Source organism: Aspergillus melleus (genome assembly GCF_016097325.1).
Source record: "Aspergillus melleus strain CBS 546.65 chromosome Unknown contig3, whole genome shotgun sequence".
Taxonomy (NCBI): domain Eukaryota; kingdom Fungi; phylum Ascomycota; class Eurotiomycetes; order Eurotiales; family Aspergillaceae; genus Aspergillus; species Aspergillus melleus.
This window is the reverse complement of record NW_025763372.1, coordinates 5,080,104-5,098,470: the sequence shown is the minus strand read 5'-3', so window position 1 is coordinate 5,098,470 and position 18,367 is coordinate 5,080,104. Positions and strand designations below refer to the sequence as shown.

General features: G+C 49.6%; 8 protein-coding genes across 8 annotated transcripts; 1 reads left to right on the top strand and 7 right to left on the bottom strand.

Moving 5' to 3' along the window:
* Nucleotides 1-27: 27 nt before the first annotated feature.
* Nucleotides 28-1,878, bottom strand: LDX57_006795 (putative rhamnogalacturonase; the record flags this gene model as incomplete). The annotated part of the gene is made up of 3 exons (XM_046088513.1): nt 28-921; nt 1,019-1,596; nt 1,668-1,878. 3 exons carry the CDS (start codon nt 1,876-1,878, stop codon nt 28-30), a joined length of 1,683 nt encoding a protein of 560 aa, XP_045944483.1.
* A 318-nt stretch (nt 1,879-2,196) lies between these two features.
* crmD (putative copper transporter crmD) lies at nt 2,197-3,013 on the bottom strand (the record flags this gene model as incomplete). The annotated part of the gene is made up of 2 exons (XM_046088512.1): nt 2,197-2,332; nt 2,412-3,013. The coding sequence occupies 2 exons, from the start codon at nt 3,011-3,013 to the stop codon at nt 2,197-2,199; spliced, it is 738 nt and encodes a 245-aa protein (XP_045944482.1).
* A 1,376-nt stretch (nt 3,014-4,389) lies between these two features.
* Nucleotides 4,390-5,658, bottom strand: LDX57_006793 (NAD-dependent epimerase/dehydratase family protein). Its single transcript, XM_046088511.1, has one exon. It carries the CDS (start codon nt 5,416-5,418, stop codon nt 4,516-4,518), a length of 903 nt encoding a protein of 300 aa, XP_045944481.1. The 5' UTR covers nt 5,419-5,658; the 3' UTR covers nt 4,390-4,515.
* A 176-nt stretch (nt 5,659-5,834) lies between these two features.
* On the top strand, nt 5,835-7,051 carry LDX57_006792 (uncharacterized protein). The gene is made up of 2 exons (XM_046088510.1): nt 5,835-6,350; nt 6,474-7,051. The coding sequence occupies exons 1-2, from the start codon at nt 5,891-5,893 to the stop codon at nt 6,695-6,697; spliced, it is 684 nt and encodes a 227-aa protein (XP_045944480.1). The 5' UTR covers nt 5,835-5,890; the 3' UTR covers nt 6,698-7,051.
* A 414-nt stretch (nt 7,052-7,465) lies between these two features.
* On the bottom strand, nt 7,466-7,807 carry LDX57_006791 (uncharacterized protein; the record flags this gene model as incomplete). The annotated part of the gene is made up of 1 exon (XM_046088509.1): nt 7,466-7,807. The coding sequence occupies one exon, from the start codon at nt 7,805-7,807 to the stop codon at nt 7,466-7,468; it is 342 nt and encodes a 113-aa protein (XP_045944479.1).
* Nucleotides 7,808-8,618: 811 nt separating this feature from the next.
* URE2_2 (glutathione S-transferase family protein) lies at nt 8,619-9,682 on the bottom strand (the record flags this gene model as incomplete). Its single annotated transcript, XM_046088508.1, has 5 exons — nt 8,619-9,012; nt 9,089-9,272; nt 9,356-9,467; nt 9,520-9,542; nt 9,652-9,682. 5 exons carry the CDS (start codon nt 9,680-9,682, stop codon nt 8,619-8,621), a joined length of 744 nt encoding a protein of 247 aa, XP_045944478.1.
* A 916-nt stretch (nt 9,683-10,598) lies between these two features.
* On the bottom strand, nt 10,599-12,908 carry LDX57_006789 (uncharacterized protein; the record flags this gene model as incomplete). Its single annotated transcript, XM_046088507.1, has 5 exons — nt 10,599-11,108; nt 11,177-12,207; nt 12,275-12,529; nt 12,586-12,720; nt 12,776-12,908. The coding sequence occupies 5 exons, from the start codon at nt 12,906-12,908 to the stop codon at nt 10,599-10,601; spliced, it is 2,064 nt and encodes a 687-aa protein (XP_045944477.1).
* Nucleotides 12,909-15,920: 3,012 nt separating this feature from the next.
* LDX57_006788 (uncharacterized protein) lies at nt 15,921-17,465 on the bottom strand (the record flags this gene model as incomplete). The annotated part of the gene is made up of 1 exon (XM_046088506.1): nt 15,921-17,465. One exon carries the CDS (start codon nt 17,463-17,465, stop codon nt 15,921-15,923), a length of 1,545 nt encoding a protein of 514 aa, XP_045944476.1.
* Between the last annotated feature and the right edge of the window lie 902 nt (nt 17,466-18,367).

Sequence of the window (18,367 nt, the reverse complement as noted above, 5' to 3'; positions counted from 1 at the left end):
ATTCATCTGCCGCAAATATCTATTGACTCAAACCTCGAAAACAATGCTATCCCACATGAATCCTCTCCACTTCGTCGACTCCGTCACCTCAAAGTCTACCGTGTTCCATCCCTCGCGCAGCTTCCCCTCTGGCACGTCAAATTCGAACAACCGCCACTCTCCCGCCGTGGTCGCAGAACGATACATGCCCGGATCATTCGGCAGAGTCGTCAGGTTTCCGATCGGGCTGTCCGCGTCTCCATTCAAAAGAATCCGCGACTTGGTACCGGATGAATACCCGGCCAAAGAGACAGTCAACAACGCAGACGCTTTCGCGTTCTTCTTATCGACCGGGAACTTAATACTCCAAGTGCCCTTCGCCGACTGCCCAAAACACCAGTCCGAGGTCTTGCTCTTGCCAACGGTATAGACCAGATCCTCAGGACACTCCTCAACAAGAGCATGCTGATACGGCGCCCCACCATGCTTGAAACCCAAAGACTTTCGATCAAAATCACCCACCTGGAAGAGCCTCTTCCGCTCAGAAATCTTCCACTGCAACTTGCCTAGCTGGGTTTGCTTGTCCTTCTTCACCGTCACACCGTTCTGCAGGAACGACGTCGTCACGTCCCGGATCTTGCCCCCGTCCGACCACGCTTGCAGTCCATAGTCGCCCGCACGTACATGCTTGAAGGTAAAGCGGCCTTGGCTGTCTGTTTTCTCGGTGTAGTAGTAATCCGAGCCCATGTCTAGCGCCGTCTTGCTGGGGTTGTTATCGCCCAGGAACACAGACGCGCCGGCGGCAGGTCGGCCGTCGGAGAGGAGCAGTCGTCCGGACACGGAGCCGCGGGTGTGATAGGCCTCATCCTTGAACCACTTGTAGGGCCAAGCTTGTTCCTCTTTCCTGGCTCGGGCTGCAGCGTCGGATTTTGAGCCATCGTTCTGCTATGGTTAGCTCCATTCATATTCTCGTCCATAAGCATGAAGATAAAACAGGAAAAGGAACAGTACAGTACGGAAAGGTGTAAAAAGAACTTACCAAATACCACAACCACGGCCCCCAAACCTTCCCATCGGGGAACTCATCCACCGCAGAGACCTGAAAATGCGTCCCATGAATCATATTCAACTGAACAGCATCACCGGTCGCGCTCTCGCGATGCACAGTAAGTTCCTGCTTCAGGTGATTCCCGTTATAATAGTCTTTCCCAGGATTAATATACCACGACCCGAACTCCTCTCCATAGACACCATAAAAGTCCAAATCCCGAACCCACGCACTAAAGTCGTACTTGGTGATATAAGACCCGTCGGCGCGCTGCCACGTCTCGTCCTGCACCTTCGTGGAGACAGGATACTCGGCGAGGTCGGGGAGTGGGCTGTCCTTGATGTTTGTGCGGCCGTTCGGGAAGGATCCGTTGTCGAGACGCCAGAGGGTTCGGAATTCGCCGAGAGTGGGAAGGTCGTGGTTCACGAAGTATTGGTATGCGCCGGCGAGTTGGTCGAAGATCACCCAGTGGAAGTCGCCTTCGAGGGCGGTGAATTTCACGTCGAGGTAGTTGGGGCCGCGGTGGTGGATGCTGGCGGATGTCCAGTTGAGGTCGGATTGGGCGCCATCTTTTGCCATGTTAATTAGGTGGTCTGTTTGGTTTGGGGCCAAGGCAAAGGTAAGAGTGATGGGGAAGTACTATAGCTAACGTAGTGGCCCCAAGCATTACCGACCAGATCCGTATCCTTGTAGAACAGCTTCACGCCGTACTGTCGTCCGATCGTCACATTCCAGAGATCATTTCCAATAACGTGTGCGGTGTCATTGATTTTCTGAAGAAACGGCTTCGCCTGGACAGTACCAGCGCTGAATAGGGCCAAAGCACCCAATGCAGAGAGAGAATACATCATGAACAGTTACCCACTCTGTCTTTCTCTGTGAACAACACCCTCCAACCCTGAACTCGCCGCACTATTTATACCTCAGAAAACAGTGGAGAAGGAAGCAAACAATACCCCGACTCGGCCTACATTACCGCGAATTTGCGGGGGTGGAGACACGCCATTTGGATAATTGGATACCAGTGGTGGAAGAAATTGACGGCTCGTCAGGCACGGACTTGGCGTGGGGAAGGGCGGAATTACACAAACAAGAAAGGCTTAGTTCTTCGGTTGACCAGTAAGTGTACTCCGTATGCAAACAGTCTACATTGCAGGGATATGGTTGGTTCATCCTCCATGGCATGCCCCGTCCTCCCACCCTGGCTCCGTTCCTAGATAACGACCTAATCCTAACTCGCCGACGAAGATGCCGGCAAGAACGGCGCAGAAAACGCCCACGTTGAAGGTCATGACGGCGAGCATCCTGCACCATGATCAATTAGCATAAGATGCTACTCAGAGAGCAGCCGAGGAAAGAAACAAGGAGAGGGCCAGCCACGTACAAAAAATACCCAATCCCCGCCTTGACAAACTCCAAGACCGAGAAAGGCCCATCTTGACGAATACTCCATGCTCGACTCGCCTGCCATCGTTTCTGCGTTGGGAAGGCCTTTCGGAGCCTACTTAACGAAGAGGCTGTCGCATCATCTGATTCTTCAGTATTTTCGTGCTCCTGAGGGAAATGATCAAGGCGTTCTTCTTCATCGATCCGCATATACCGCGGCAACGGGCTTAGTCTTTCCTTTGCGATTCGAGAGCCGGCCCTGCGTGGGACAGCGCTAAGGGTCACGGTATGAGTCGGTGAGGGTTGTCGATTGTCATTTTTCCATGATCGCTCCAGTTGGGATTTCCAAGCTGTGAGAAAGCGGTTGAGGATAGCTAGGAGGAAGAGGAATAGGAGAGTGAGGACGTAGGACGGGATGGAGGTGGTGGTCCAGCCGGTGAAGAGGATCGTTACTTGTGTGCTGGTTGTGAAGACGGTCGGCATCGACATCGACATTGACATGGACGATTCATGGTGAGAGTTGGAACTGGTGGTTGGACTGGAAATGTCGGTGGTTCTTGTGTGTTGGTGGTGATGGTGCAGTTCCATGTTTATATCCATGTTGCGTTATGGTTATCGAGGACCTCAAGAGGGATGGGGTGATTTTAAAGGAAGAAACAGAATAATTGTATTTTTGATCGCGTGCCAGTAACCAGTCGTCCAGCACTTAACATTGAGCATCCAAAAAAGGTAAGCATGTAGCGTGCATAAAGCACCTGCGCGGGATTGAGCACATTTGAGGATATTCGTGGCCAACCACATGCGGCTATATACAGGCGGAGCAAGCTTACAGGAGCTTTCCACGATCATATCATATGTTCGCTTCTGTTTCAAATACACCTTCAGCATAACTCGTCTTTCTTCATTTGACGATCATATCCCGGACAGTGCCAAATCCCGCAAATCTGCTCTTCACCTGAGGCGGTTCAATCACCGCAATTTCAATCTATCGAGAATGTCGGCAGCCGCACAGACATAAATCAAGCTGCTACCTATCTCTCACCTCTCGATTCATTTGCTATCTCACTGCCAAACACAAACTGTGGGTTAGCAAATTAGCAGATATATTATTACAATCCCTTTTCTATTCGTATAGCAAATCCCCCGACGCCGTCATGATTTCTTTTCGATTGCCACGAATTACACTGTCCTTCTTTTCTCCGAATCCGGTCCCATCGTGCGGGTCCCCAACGACCCGTTCCAGATACTCGAAAAAATATAGCAATCGGAGGTATGTTATACTTAAGCTCTTGCTGCTTCCTGGTCCATTGTGTGTTGGTTCACTATAAATCAAAAGACCCTCGTTTTTCATCTCGAACTATCAGCTCTCATGAATATATTTCTATTTTCTATCATTCTCACACCCTATGTAAGTCTTTGATGGTAAGTTCTTGACTGCGATATTTAATTGACGTCAAGTAGGACTATTTATTCACATTTTCAAACGCTCACAATGCCAATGCATCTTGACATTTTAAGATGTCTTGCCGTGAATTTCATTTTTATCAGGATGCACAAAAAGTCAATAAACCATTTTTGGCCCTTCTACAAATTTATTATCGTCTCTTCAAACAATTTCCTATCGTTTCCCTTTCTTCCTTCCAGAAGCAGGGTCTGCAGTTAATATTAATTCATGGAAATCAATCCCTAGGTTCACAAATTTCGCGTATCTCTGTTAGCAACCCCCCTTTTTTCCCCGACCACCAACTGCTGAGATGGTAGGGGTCCCACTGTTATATCTCTGATACGTCTACAATTGCACAAATCCTTACTACTCATTTCATGAGGCTCAACCATGGCAAGTCAGCGTACGCCAAGAATCGAATATTGACACACGTTTCAGTCCCATCCTTCACCCCTGTCAACCTATGAAACCACAATAGCTGAATACCGGGCTCTCGTCTCCTGCAAATCCGACTCTTCCTACACAGCAGCTTGCGTTGATCAAAAGCTAATTTTGATGCAAGTTTGTAAGCATCTTATCATATATATTATATACATGTTCCCACCAAGACACCATCCACAATTCACAACCAAATATATACAACGCCTCCAAATCCAACCTACTCCCTAACAAACCTCTCCCTCCACGACACCCCCTGCCGAAACCCCAACAGATCTCTCATCTTCTGATTACTGATCGGTGCCTCCCTCCCCACCAACTCCCTCGTCACCGGCACAGCCGGACAATGCGTCCGCAAAAACTCCCCTGTCTGGACATCATTCGTAATCTCGTCATTAACCGCATTGAATACCTGAAACCCCAGCCCATCCGTCTTCAAACACGCCTCAAACATGCCCCCCATATCGCCCGCATCAGTATATGACCACCCGTGAACCTTGAACTTCTCCGGCTCCTTCACATACTCGCAAAATCTCCCCTGAAACTCATCCGGAGTAACGATCGCCCCCAGCCGTAAAACATAAACATCAGCACCGAACCGTCTCGCAAAGCTCCTCGCAACATTCTCACTCGCAACCTTCGACATCCCATACACATCCATGGGATTCGTATCGGCAGTCTCATCTACCGGAAACGACGGGAAGTCCACATCCCCATCCGCATACGTCACGCCATACGTGCAGATCGACCCCGCGAGAACGATCTTCCTGACTCCCGCACGACAGGCCGCCTCGAGGATATTATACGTAGAGAGGACGTTTCCGCGAAACGTCTCATTGTCAGGGACCATCATGTTGCGCGCGTACCCGGCGAGATGGATCACGGCGTCTGGGACGGCGGTGGTGGGTTCGTGGAAGGGTTCGGAGAACGTGAAATGCGAGTGCATGGCGGAGAAGACTTGGCCGGCGTCGGTGAGGTCGAGGCGGAGGGTGTGGACTTTCGAGGCCAGCGGTGGGGGAAGAGGGGCGAGGTCGAGGTTGAGCAAGGAATGGTTTTGGGAGAGGAGGTGGGTGATGAGCGATTGGCCGGCTTTGCCGGAGCCGCCGGTTATTAGGATCCTCATTGTAAATTTGGAGGGAGTGTTCTGGGTCCTGAGGATGGAGGAAATGGGAAATCCGGAGAGTGCCTCGGCAGACGCGGGGTCCTCGTTTTTATATCCGGAGATGGAGACGAGAAGTGGATTAGAGGGAAGATGTGGGGAAGAGAGAGAGCTCAGATCCACGGATCGGCTAGGATTCCGGGTAAAGGAACACACCAGAGTGCTACTGCAGACTAGCAACCAGTCAAAAGTACTGTACACTCCTCATAGATCGTAGAATGCACTCTACACGATAGATGTTCTCCGTATCACCTCACTGAATCTGCAGGGATACAATTAGGGCTGACCTCAGCTCATGTGACCCACTCCGCCCCTCCAACGCAGACAAACGGAGCAAACACCGTCTTATCTACCGGCCACCTTTTCTCTTTTTTACCCCTCAATGATTTATTCCCAGACCACGAGACCGTCCCAACCCTAAACATCTTCCAAAAAAATGTCCCGACCCCGAATCGCCTGCTTCCACGGCGGCGGCTCCAATTCGACCATCTTCTCGATCCAATCCGCACAACTCTCGGAACTGCTCTCGGAATACGAATTCGTCTTCTTCGACGGCCCGTTCGAGCGCGGCCCGGGCCCCGGCGTACTCCCCGCATTCCGCAACGACGGGCCTTTCCGCTCATGGTTCACCACCGACCCATCGGGGATCGAGGTTTCAGATGGCAGCGGCTTCGGCGACGGCGAGGAGGACGGCATCGAGCGGATCTATAGGCTCATGGACACCAAGGGACCTGGCGGCGAGTGGGTGGGGGTGATGGGGTTCAGTCAGGGGACGAGGCCGGCGGGAGGGGTATTGTTGGATGTGCAGACGGGGAATAGGAAGTCGGGGCGCGCATCGCGACGGAATATTCGATTCGGGATCTTGTGTATGGGTGGGGGGATGCCGATGGAGTCGGGTGAGTTATACTCTTTCCCCATATGTCATATGCCGTGTGCCTTGTGCCTTGGCTGTATTCAAACTCCTCTGTCCTCGACACCAAACACCTTAACATCACCTGCTAACAATAATTATTCAAAAGAAAACCAACACCCCACAACCACCCTCATCACCCTCCCAACCCTCCACGTGCACGGTCTAAAAGACATGTTCCTACCTCTCGGCCAGCACCAACTCACCACATACTACGACCCGTCCAGCGCGACTCTCTACGAAATAGACTATCACCATGCAATGCCATGGGTGCGCTCGGAAGTGGAACATTTTGCAGAATTGATTCGGAAGATGGATCGTGAGACGCGATAGTATAGACCACCTAAAAAGTTTGAAGTTGTGTGGGATCGTATAGAACAATATATGTAGCTATACATTGTTGGATTGCTAGCTAGCATAAGTCGGGATAGATAAGGATCTACCTTTCATTCACACCTAGAGGCTCTATGGCTCGCCACTCCAGAACCAACTTTGTCTACTTACCTAAACTGTGGACTGGCAAACCAATTAGTTAAGACAGCCAATCTCAGAAATTCGGACATGCTTATCGGTTATACTACCCGACAGAGCTCGTTTCAAGCTTTGATAAAACTGTAATAGTAGCGGCACTACTAATCCAATGGAGAAAACTTCACATCGTGTAATGTTTATGCTGTTGCAAAGTGTCCAATCAGAAATCGGACCTTTTCGGGAAGTCAAAGACAAAGGGGCAAATGACATTTCAGAAGAACGGCTATGAAAATAGTACTGAGCACTCATGATGGATTATCCTGATGTATCCGCCCCGTCATATTCCGCAAGACATAAACCTGACCGAACATATCCGTAACATCGACGTACACCCTCAACATTCTAAAACTATCCGGTGATTTAGTAACATTGCCCAAACGATCCAAAGCCGGCTGCATACAGCTGCGCTCGAACTCAGCGATCTCCATGAGCTGCTTCTCCAAAGCCAGCGAGACATGGTGCCCCTTATCATATCGTTGCAACCGGCGAATGACTGCAAGAGAAAAAAGCATTGTTGAATAGCGAGGAGAAAGTTCCATTTGTCCTTGACGTTCCTTGCTTTCCATATTTCTAGCAGGTATGTCGTAACCCGTTCGATCTCGTCAACATACTTCTGAGCATTTCGTGATGCCACCAAAGGACGTTGCAATTTGCACTGAAGCTTGGGTTCCGCTCGAGGTCGGAGGTTTTGAAGCACAGTCCCGACCTGAAATACTCGATCATGGGGACGAAGTCGACATCAACGCCGAAGAATTCAAGGGTCATCAATGCCCTTGCGGTGTCACCAGCATCGGCTAAACCACCTGATGCAAACCCTGCCACGCCGTTTTGACTCTCGAGAGTCTTCTGCAAATAGTCTTTCACGTCGCTGAGAAATGCAGTTTCGGCTGGTTTTGGTGGCCCAGAAACCATGAAAAGGGTCGAAAAGGCCTATCCCGTAATATTAGTGCTGTACAAACATGATCAATTCATGAATGTGAGTACTGACCCAAGAGAGCTCAAAGATGCTAGTTGGAAACCCACTAGTAACACCGCCTAGTCAAACTCTGCCCGTCTCCCGTATGCATCCAATGTCATCTTGGTCGTTTTCCGCCTCCCTGTGAGTAATAAAAGTCATCACCCCGTGTGGGGCGGCCTGTCGATTGCTGCCGGTAGAGAGTCAATGCTAGGACAGTTTTTCAAGCCCCTCAGCCACCTATCTCGGGCAAGGGGAAAAGATTGGGAAAACAACTGGCGCACAGGGGTGGGACAAGCGAGACACGAATGCAACCATAGCCACAAGCCTTGGCTTTGTTAGCTTGGCTTACCAGTGCACTACTAATTTTTTTCTTTGTTCTCATAACTCCCTCCAAGCTACCAGAGGTTCTTTTTCGTCTCCTGTTATTTACGTGGCACAATTAAAGCCCTATCAGAGTTTTGGGTTCACGGAGTCCGCAGCTTCCCTGGCGCCGGACTTGTTCGGCGGACGAAGAGGATCAATATCCATGCATCAGGGAGCCATTGAGGACTTGCCGTTTGATCAGTATCTAATTGCGTCCGAGGCAGTGTCAGATATGCGCTGCCACTGAAACCCAGAACATATGGAATGTGCGATGCTCTACAGGGACAAACAAATCTTAGAAAATTGATCCTATCAAAGAACTAAAGAAAAGGATAAAATAAAAAGTCATTCTGAGGCCCCATAGAACCGTGCTTGACATAGCGATTACGTCAATTCTCCTGCTCACTGCCCCTCGGCCTCTTTCGCCATCACCTCCTCAAATTCCTTGATGTTATTAACCCCCTTGGGCATTCCAATGACAGTTAACCCCTGTTCTTCCATAAGCTTTTCCCTTTCCCGAATAGCCTCCTGCCATGACTCGCGCGATTCCATACGCCTCTGCCACGCCTGCACATTCGGGTACGGCGCCAGAGGATCCTCACCCTCCGGGGTCAGCAGCGTGTTATTCAGTCTGGAATTCCAAGGCAAGAAGGCCAAGTCGGCAAAAGTGCATTTATCGCCGACAAGCCATGTCCGGCCTTCCAGTGCGGTATTCAGGACCCCCAAAATGCGGTGGACCTCATTGACATACCGTTCGATGGCAGAAGGCAGGTTCTCGGGGTGGAGCACGTTGAACCTATTACGCGGCGAATTCTTGGGTGAGTAGCTGGTTTCCTTGGTCTTTCTGTTCCGGTGTACAAGGGCTATCTTACCATCCACATTGCCCGAAGTAAGGGCCTTGTCCACTCATCTGAAAGTGAAGCCACTGATTCAACTGATGTTTCTCCTTTAGGGAGGTGTAGGTAAGCTTGTGCTTGGTATCGTAGACCTCCTCAAGATACTGCAGTATGGCACCTGACTCCCAAAGGACCAAGTCGGTGTTAGGATCGACAATCGCTGTTCCAAGAACGAAGGTAACGCCCGGGTTTGCAGTCAGCCCTGGTCATCCATCAAATGTTCCCACTGCAGAGATAACGAACCTGGAACGCGCCCGTTGGGGTTAAGGTTGGTGAATGGCGGCTTCTTCACGTCTTCGAATCTAAACGAGTGAATCTCATAGGGCACTCCCAGTTCTTTCATGACAGTGATGACCTGTAACAGCATTAGCAGTAACGCCTCGAGATCGCTCTATCACCACACGCACCTTCCATGAGTTTGGGCCGGGAGCTAGATATAGTCATCGTGGCTATACATTAGTTTGCCTGTGGCACTTGGAGGGAAAGAGGGACACGAGGTAAGCCAGTCCGGAGCAAGCAACCTGTTGGAAGGGACGTACGTGTCAACCAGACCGTGATTGGCTTCGTCATGGTGGGGGGCTGTGGTTGCAATGGCCGGGGAGGGTCGCGGATGAGATTTGGACGAGATGAGGAAGCCGGGAATGCGAAGGGCTTTTAATACACAATCAAACCATAGAGGGACATCCAGAATGAGTTGGGTGAGGGGGGTGGCTATGATTCGGAATACATCCCTACGGCGCTAGGTATTTAAGGGCAAAAGAAAGTACAGTTCCGGTCTTCCGACTTGAAGTAATAATTGGTGCTTACCGCGCACCACTCCGTACTCTGTTCATGACTCCGTGCTAGTGCTATATCCACTATCCCAGTCCTTATCGATCCCTTTTTGTCTCCATGGGCCCACCCACAACACCAGCCCCACCGTTTCCTAGGCTTCAGTGACAGTCCCAATTTGTGGGTACAACAAAATAGAGCCCTGAACCAACAGGAGAAAATGATTTCAAATAGTACGGATAGATCAAATGCAAAGAACAAAGAGGTTCTGAAACAAACATAATTGAGTTTTATAGAAGCTAATATATCAAGCTAACGAAGTCTATTCCCTGTGGCCAACTGCGGCCGACCCAAATATTCGAAAAACCAGCATTTGGCTGACACCAAGGCTGAAATGATACCAGGTGATACCTTCCAACATAACGTACTTTCGTATTCGATTCTATATTAATACAATATCTGTCAGAGGCAAATAAAGCAACCGTTATTAGCGACCGAGGCAGTTGTAATACTAGAAGAAGCAAGTATGCATGAAGTAATCATCTTCCATCCTATATCAATACACGTGTATCATATATAAAAGGTAGTCTCTAAAGTCAAAGCGGTTTAAATCAAAACCCAAGCAAGGTAAGAATGAATAACAATCCAAGAAGAGTAATGTGAGGCCAAGATAATCTGGCTTACAGCCAGAAGTCTCTCAAACAACCAACATAGTCTAAACAAACCTCCCAGCCCGTTTAGAAGTAGAGTAAGAGCCGGAAATACAAGCGCCATTCCCCCAAAAAGCATTTGCAGCCGATATCCAAGTGGTGGCAGGAAGAACGAGGTTATCCGGGGTATAGAAGAGACGGCAGTCAGCAGCCTCGTAGAGGAACTGCAGCGGCATTTCGTCGTCGCCTTCACGGTAGGCATTCTGAATGTTAAACGCCAACGTATTGAATTTCAGGGAGAAGCGATCGGGTATGGAAGCGTTCAGGCGGGCGTGCTCCTGGTGAGAGAGCACTGGCTTACCATCCGCTTCGGCCTGGAGGGCAGCCCTGTTGGCGGCCTCCCGGAGTTGAAAGAGGCTTCGCGCTGTACCAACAGCGCAGCCCTTGGAGCCGCCGATAGCCTGCATAGGTCCCTGCTGGGGACGACCGCCAAAGGTGATACTCTTGACACCGCCGACGGTTTTCATCAGCTCGGAGAAGATGGTGCACGTGGATGTGCAGAGGCCGTCAGTGAGCTATATTGAGAGAGAATGTTAGCAACGACGGGTAGAAGAAATACAGGTTTTCAAGGGATGGAAGTTACCAGAAGGATATCTTCCGCAGCGAAAGGAGAGGAAGTCTCATTCTGCTTGACAATGCCATAGCCGCGAATGACTGAATACCAATTCGAGGCGCTCAGTTTGAGATTGGAGAACAAACTAGTCTGGTTGGATTGCGCCAGCTTATGGGGACCGTAGAACTCCTCCCAGGACTGGAAGGTATAGGTCTGGTTGGGAGTAACCAGGTTTGGGATTGTGAAGGGAAATCTACCCGCCAGCTCAGAGCCTTGCGGGAGCTTGCTCATAGCCTTTCCATAAAGGTTAAGAGCCTCATGGGCGCGGAGACGAGCTGCGGTGTAAATATCCTTGTCGGGGAAGAAGAGTTTGAACAGGTCCATTCCGCTCGCAATGAAACCTCCGCCGTTGTTTGATAGATCAATGATGAGCTTCTTCTTCCCAGCCTTCTTGGCCTCCTGGATGAACTGGGTCGCGCTGTTTGCAAACGCCAGCGGTTCATCGTTGCCCTTTTCGCTTGTGGCAAAAGAGGGGACCAAGAGCACGGCCAGATCTTTCCATTCCGGGTCCTCCGGGAAATAGCCAGATATCAGGTTATACGGATCCCGCATGACCGCCTTGGGCAGGAACGGTGAGGCAGGCAAGGCAGGCCAGGCAGCGGCGGTTGTCAGGTCTGCCTCTGCATCACCCTCCTGGCCGAATGAATCCGGCGGGATAATACAGTAGTCTTGAAAGAGAGTTCGACTGTCGGTATAGTTGAATCTGTACTTGGCAGTTGGCATTGATTGCACGTGTACCTTCTTTCCGGTTCCATTGGCCCATTTGACGTCAAATTCGACATGACCTGCCAGGAATGCCGGATCGGCGCTCCAAGACCCAAGCATATTCATATTCTCTGGGTACCGGGTAAGTGAGTCAAAAACCTTATTATACCGGGCATCCGGATCCTGATAGGCTTGGTGGTGAGAGATATTTTTGAGGTAACTCTCTGCCTTCTCGCCGTTGATTGAGACAATTGGAGAGACAAGGTCAGAATGCTCGGCAAGCAAATAGACATCGCCTATGCAAAGTATTAGCCAGAGCTCTTTCGTGAAAAGAATAATAATAACACCCGAAAAAGAACGTACTGAAGTCGTAGATTTCTGGGATTTCCAATCCATCCGAAGAAACCGAGGCAATCTGAGTTGGGACAGTGAATTGGAAAATTCTCTGAGAGCAGCCACTGTATACCAGATGTCCATCGTTGGCAGATGCCAGTAGTCGCTGAAGAGCTGTATCAAACTCAAACTGGCTACTGAACTCTTGCTTCAGGGCCTTTTGGTGCAGGTGGTCCAGCTCTCCCAACAAGTCGACGGCAGGAGACAAATACCCGGAAGGAGGGTCTGTTGAGAACTTTAGTGTCAAGGCCTACCATATAAGGGGGGTAACAATGCCTTACTCTTGAGCGTGTCGATAGTTGAATGCCACTGCAAGTTCTTCTTGACCTCAGTCACAAAAGCGGCAGCGCGGCGAGGATCAAATGGCAGCGAGAGAAGACATTGATGAGCCAGATAGGGCGAAACGTAAGGGACGGCTAGAGTATGGTTAGCCTCTGAACTCGACTCAAATCGACTTCGTTCGATGCTTACTTCCGTTCAGGGCAGCGCTTTCTTCAACTTGCTGAGTGACCAAGGCACATGGTTCTTTTGAGGCGGTACTAGGGGCAGCAATGACTGAGAGCGCCTCTGTGAGGGCTAAAAGAACGGAAATCTTCAAGAACATTGTGAAACACAACTTTTTGCAGCGGATGCATGAATTGTCTGGATGAATCAAAACACAGCACCTCCCATCAAGATATCATGGGCTCTTATATCCTTCCTGGCATCCTCGACCAACGAAGTCATGAGGCTATGGCAGGGTATTTCGGTGGATATCCATCCTTTTAGCAACACTGCGTGGATACCTGGATTGGTACATATCTTGGTATACTAATATGGAGACTCTAATTAGACTGTTGTAGCCACCTCGGGCGATCACCAACGGGCAGAGGCCGTTCAAGTCCACGGATTGGCGTGGCGCATTGCTCTGTTTCGGCGGAAAAGCTCTTAAGCTAGTCATGGCAAGTTAAAGAGAGAGACCATATAGTGCAATGGCACAAATGAAGTCTGGGCATTGCACGCGGATAAAAGGGGCTGTCTGAAGGCCATCATGAGTAGGGAGCCACTGACAACCATGAATACCACTGTGGATCAGTACTGGTTAATCACAGGAAAAAACGGACGATTGCTTTTCTACGATCGAGATGCCGAAATGCTCAACCGGTTCCACATGGTCATAATAGAAAATACGCGAGATGTTTTGAGCCGATCAACGAGGTTGGGGGCTGTGAAAAGAGCGACCACTGCTGCGGGGGGTGTGTACACCGTAGGGCTGTTGGTATCCTGGATCCGTGGACTAGTCACTTCTAGTGGCTTTAGCACGAACCCTTAGCGTTAAACCACTGTCAAAAGGAGTATGACTTAACATGACTCCAGTCTCGAGGCCTCGACAGGGGTTGTTGTTGGCGGTTTTTCAACCAGAAGGAACAACCCCCTGCAAAGAAGCTTTCAGGCCAACCCCAGCGATGGTAAAATCACTTTTACGCCAGTAATCCAATCCTTTCGTTTTCGTGTCGTAGTTTATGATAAATGTTAAGCACCAAAGCTATTTCATGTTCCGGTTGATGGCCAAAGGCTTGGCTAATCTACTGCAGTGGAGCCCCGGGTTTCTGCCAGGCTGTGCTGCTTTGTTTGTTTGAAAAAGCTATAGTATAGTATAGTCTATACTATCTATCACATAGACTCGTTTGCCAAGTTATCCCTATTCACAAGGTGTACGCACGGAATCTTCCATTCATGAACGGAGTGGTCCTCATCCGCCCTATTCCGTTTGTGCTCCCTGCACTGCCGCCACCAAACAAGCCAAGGACAATCCATCATAATTCAGATAGAAATTTGACAGTCTACTCCAAAGCACAGCCCAGAATAGCTTGAGTCGCCTACAAGCCGAATAGCCTGCATAATCCCCTTCGCCTTCTTCCGAAGGAACATGGAAATTGTAAGATCCCTGGCATGTCAACAGTTAGTATATCTGCAATCTAAATTATGTCGACTGTGGCATTCATCAAGGTCTCTAACGAATGATCTATATGGGGAGATGACGGGATCACACATATCAAAGGGGCTTCTCATCCGGAGAAGTTTGGGCTGTTTACCATCCTAAAAGCACTAGTTATTATTAGTAACTCATAACATACGCCACCTAAGTATTTATTTGACTCTAGCGGTGTACACAGTCACCCAAACTACTCCAGTTTCTCGGCTAGTCGACTTCAAATTATGACTCTATCTATCACAGCTGAGGTTCTGGGGGAAGTTAATGTTCATTTCCAAGCCAGACAAGCCCTTCAGAAGGCTCCATATTCCCTACGCACTACCCCAGTCAATCTTCCCTTATCTCGGGTCTCCGCTGAGGCTCTTTACCGAAGCATTGCGAGTCTCCGAGCAGGTCTACTCTCAGGCCATTACGATTTATGGCTGCATATCAGGTAGCCTCGCGGAAAGTGAGGTGTTCGGTAGTAAATTCGAAAATAACGTGCCGTTCCTTGTGGATCACGGCGGAGCACGGGCGCTCAAGTCAGCCCATTCGACCGAGTTTGTTTTGATTTGCACATCATCTTTCCGGTCTCTGGCAACGAGCTGGCGCAGCTGAGATAGGCCATCTGTACTATGTATGGCTACATGCAGATTCAGGGGATGGGAAATTGGTGGCTTGTAATGCTAACCGCAGAAGGTTGCTTCAAAGCGGTCCGTTGGTCTCTGTGATCCTTCTGTTTTTCCAGTGAAGCTGAAATCCCCAGTGTGAAGTGATTGCTGCCCACCGTTGCATTGTTGGCCGGTCTTGGAATGGGTATCCCCCCTGGACACATCTGGGGGTTATCGAGACGTCCGCGGAAATTCCCATCTCATACTTTGCTTTCGAAATTTCTCAGTCTTATAGAGAGGCCTTGCCGTACGTGTTTTTATCTAAGACGACCTTTTACCTTTTTTAACGACAAGCCGGCTATTCGTCGACAATTCCGGGTATCTACTTCCTCCAACCTTCCATTCATTATTCAGAGATCCCAAGACATTCTTCTTTGACGCTCCTAGGGCAAGTGCCATGTTCTCTATCTGACAAGCCCATTTACCTCAATTTTTATCCCGTGGTTCCAATGTCGGTGATATATAAGCAGAGCTACCTTGACTCGATCGAAATGTAACTCGCAAATTCATCACCCTCTGCCTACGGCGAAATCAGCGCTGCAGTCTTTAACATTCCAGAATTCCCATATCCTGTGAAATGGCAGATCTGGGCAATACCACGCGTTCCTACGCAAAGCTCTACAGTACCCCTGAGCAGATATCAATCAACAGGAACACCTTCTCCCTTGAGACGTCGTCCATTACAAGCCATGAACTAATTCGCTGCTTCCCTAATTCCCAGATATGAGATGGTACGGCCACAAAGAATGACGAATAGTATGGCTAGCTTTACCCCTAAAACTTACTCAAGCTCTTTATTCAGTACTTGAACTGACTCAACGACTCGCAACAACGGTTGAGTCCATTGTCCATTGAAATAGCTATTCAATAAACTGTCATGGTGAGGTCCATCGCTTACTCTTCAAAATTGACTCGTCTCGATACAGATTCTTACTCGTCTCGATCTATTCATTCAGTTTTGTTTAGTGCTCTGGCGACCGACACCACACCTTCACATTTGATCCTCTTCGAGCGGTTTCTCCTCTCTCTCTTCCCTCTCCTTCTTCTTCCTCAATCTTTCGATCCACTCCACGGTAGACTCATCTGCATCCCAAACGAGACGCCATGTATTCCTATCCTTAAGTTTCAGATCCACATACTCCTCCATGAGCCTCCTCTCTCCAGGTTGCAAAAGATGAAGTCTCTTCCGCCAAATATCACAAACATCACCATCTTCACATATAGTCGAGCCAAAGAACCGCCCGTCAACCTTCTCCCAATATATCGCGTCAAAAGCAAAATTATTCCTCGCAGCATACATGATCCAAAAGTCACCACTTCGCCAACTGTCTCGCATCCGACCAGAAAGCCGCTGTCCTTCAACTAGCAGCCCCTTCTGGATCGCCTCGTCTTCGCATTTTGCCATCGCCACCAGAAAGGTTTCCAGCGCTTTCCCATACTCAACACACCAGTCATCAAGTCCGTTCGGCCAATCCTCCGGCTTCCTAAGAAGAAGCCACCAAGGCGGGGCATGCGAAAATTCGACCGGAGCGGTATATGTAAACTCCCAATCCACGACTCCAGTGATACATTGATTTTCATCGACTAGAACATTTTTGGGTCGGAAGTCGTCACACCAGATAGGAAAGGGACCGTCATCATGGAAGATGAATTGCTTTCTGGACTCCTTGTCCCGAACGAGTTTCCGGAAGAGAAATCTCGCCACGAACTTGCGCCGGAAGGTATCCGCTAGAGCATCTACGTCGACATCCGGCGAGATATCCGCCTCGTTTCTCTGACTGATGAGGTGTTGAAGGTGCAATTCTGCAAGAGCCTCAAAGTACGAGGATGCTTTTTCGTACGTTGTTGTCGGGAGTTGCGATCGGGGTAGGGTCCCCAGTTGCACGATTTCGTTCATGGAGTAGGACAGAGGTCGATGCAGCACATCCCACGTAAAATCGCCATTCTTAGCAATGGATCCGATCCGATTAAAGGAGAGTGTCGATAACGAAAGCACAATCTTCGCTAGTTCTCCGTAGAGCGCTTGCAGCCTAGCCGGTTTCAGCTCCGGGTTGAGTACTGGAGGTTCTCCTATTTCGCGCACAGGACTCTCAAGCAAATCACCCATACTTCCAGTGTGGTTGACATAGTCCATAATAATGAAGGGACCCAAGTCTGAGGGACTCTCTTTCGTCTCCGTCCAACGAACCACCGAAGGCATGGGGATTGGGATCTTGTCTGAAGTTTTCTCCGAGACATATTGCATGACCCAGACTTCATTGAGAACTTTCTCTTCCGGAAGCATGACAGCGCCGGGCACTGGGAACCGGATAACAGCGCCGTAGTTGTTCGTGAACTCCATCTTGAAGCAGGTATTGAAACCGCCTGTGTTCAGGAATTCGAAAACAGTCCATTCAAGGTCGCTGAATTGCTCAGAGAGAATGACACCAATGTCGTTGTAGACGTCATCGTCGGTGCGAAGCAGTTCAGGCCAGTCCTCCCAGATCTGGGTGCTTATTGCCCAAGCAACATCATCGTAGGGTTTACGGGTGAGCATTTTCCGGCTGAGGCGCCCGGATGAATTGGAGGTTGACAGAGCTGTGACAGTGACAAGGACAAAGAGACTCCAGAGCCCCGCGGTGACCACGATGCATGAGCGAATATGAGCAGCTCACAACTGTCGTGCTTCCTTAGCGCCTCGCCCGGCGGCTATTTGGACGGAGGAGCAGACCCAATTGCGGCTTCTCGCACTGTCGCATCTTCTCTGGCATTCATATTGATCGAGTTAAAATCAATCGGGGGATACTTCTAGCATCTTTGGAATTGATTGGTGAGCCCAGCTGCGTGAGACTGCGCGATCCTTTTGCTCGAACAAGCGATGGACCACAGCGTGTCTTGGCTAACATCGTCGCGAAAGATATAGATTGGGGATGTCGAGGATTTGTAGTCTCGAGGGCACATTCTCAATAGTCATGCAAAACAAGAAAATAAGCTCATCGTAGTAAGGTCTGAGACATAACAGGGTGATTCTCATGCGTCCCTGCTTCTGCGCGGTCACTGACTCAAATCAATCTATTTTTATTATCGGTTCAAATTCAAGATCCAAATCGACGTTAATAGAAACGTACCAGCAGCGAAGGCAAAACTCCCAACCCTATATCGTCTACTCAATACGAGTCAGTCCTCACAATAATGGAGCGTAGTTGCCTGGCACAAACCAAGCCTCCCAGTGAAGCGAGCAAAAGAATGACGAGCTGGCGTCGCGACAAGGCAACTTTGACGAGGGAGTCTGACACGAGCCATCCGACCGATGAATCAACAAACGGTTCCCGAGATTCGATGGCTGATTCGAGTCTCATGGTTCTGATTGCAGGGGTTGGGTTGTGACATCATCTGTTAATCACCACCAAGCCAATCGACACGGTTGTCATGTCGTCGCGGGTTCTGGAAGGGATCTAG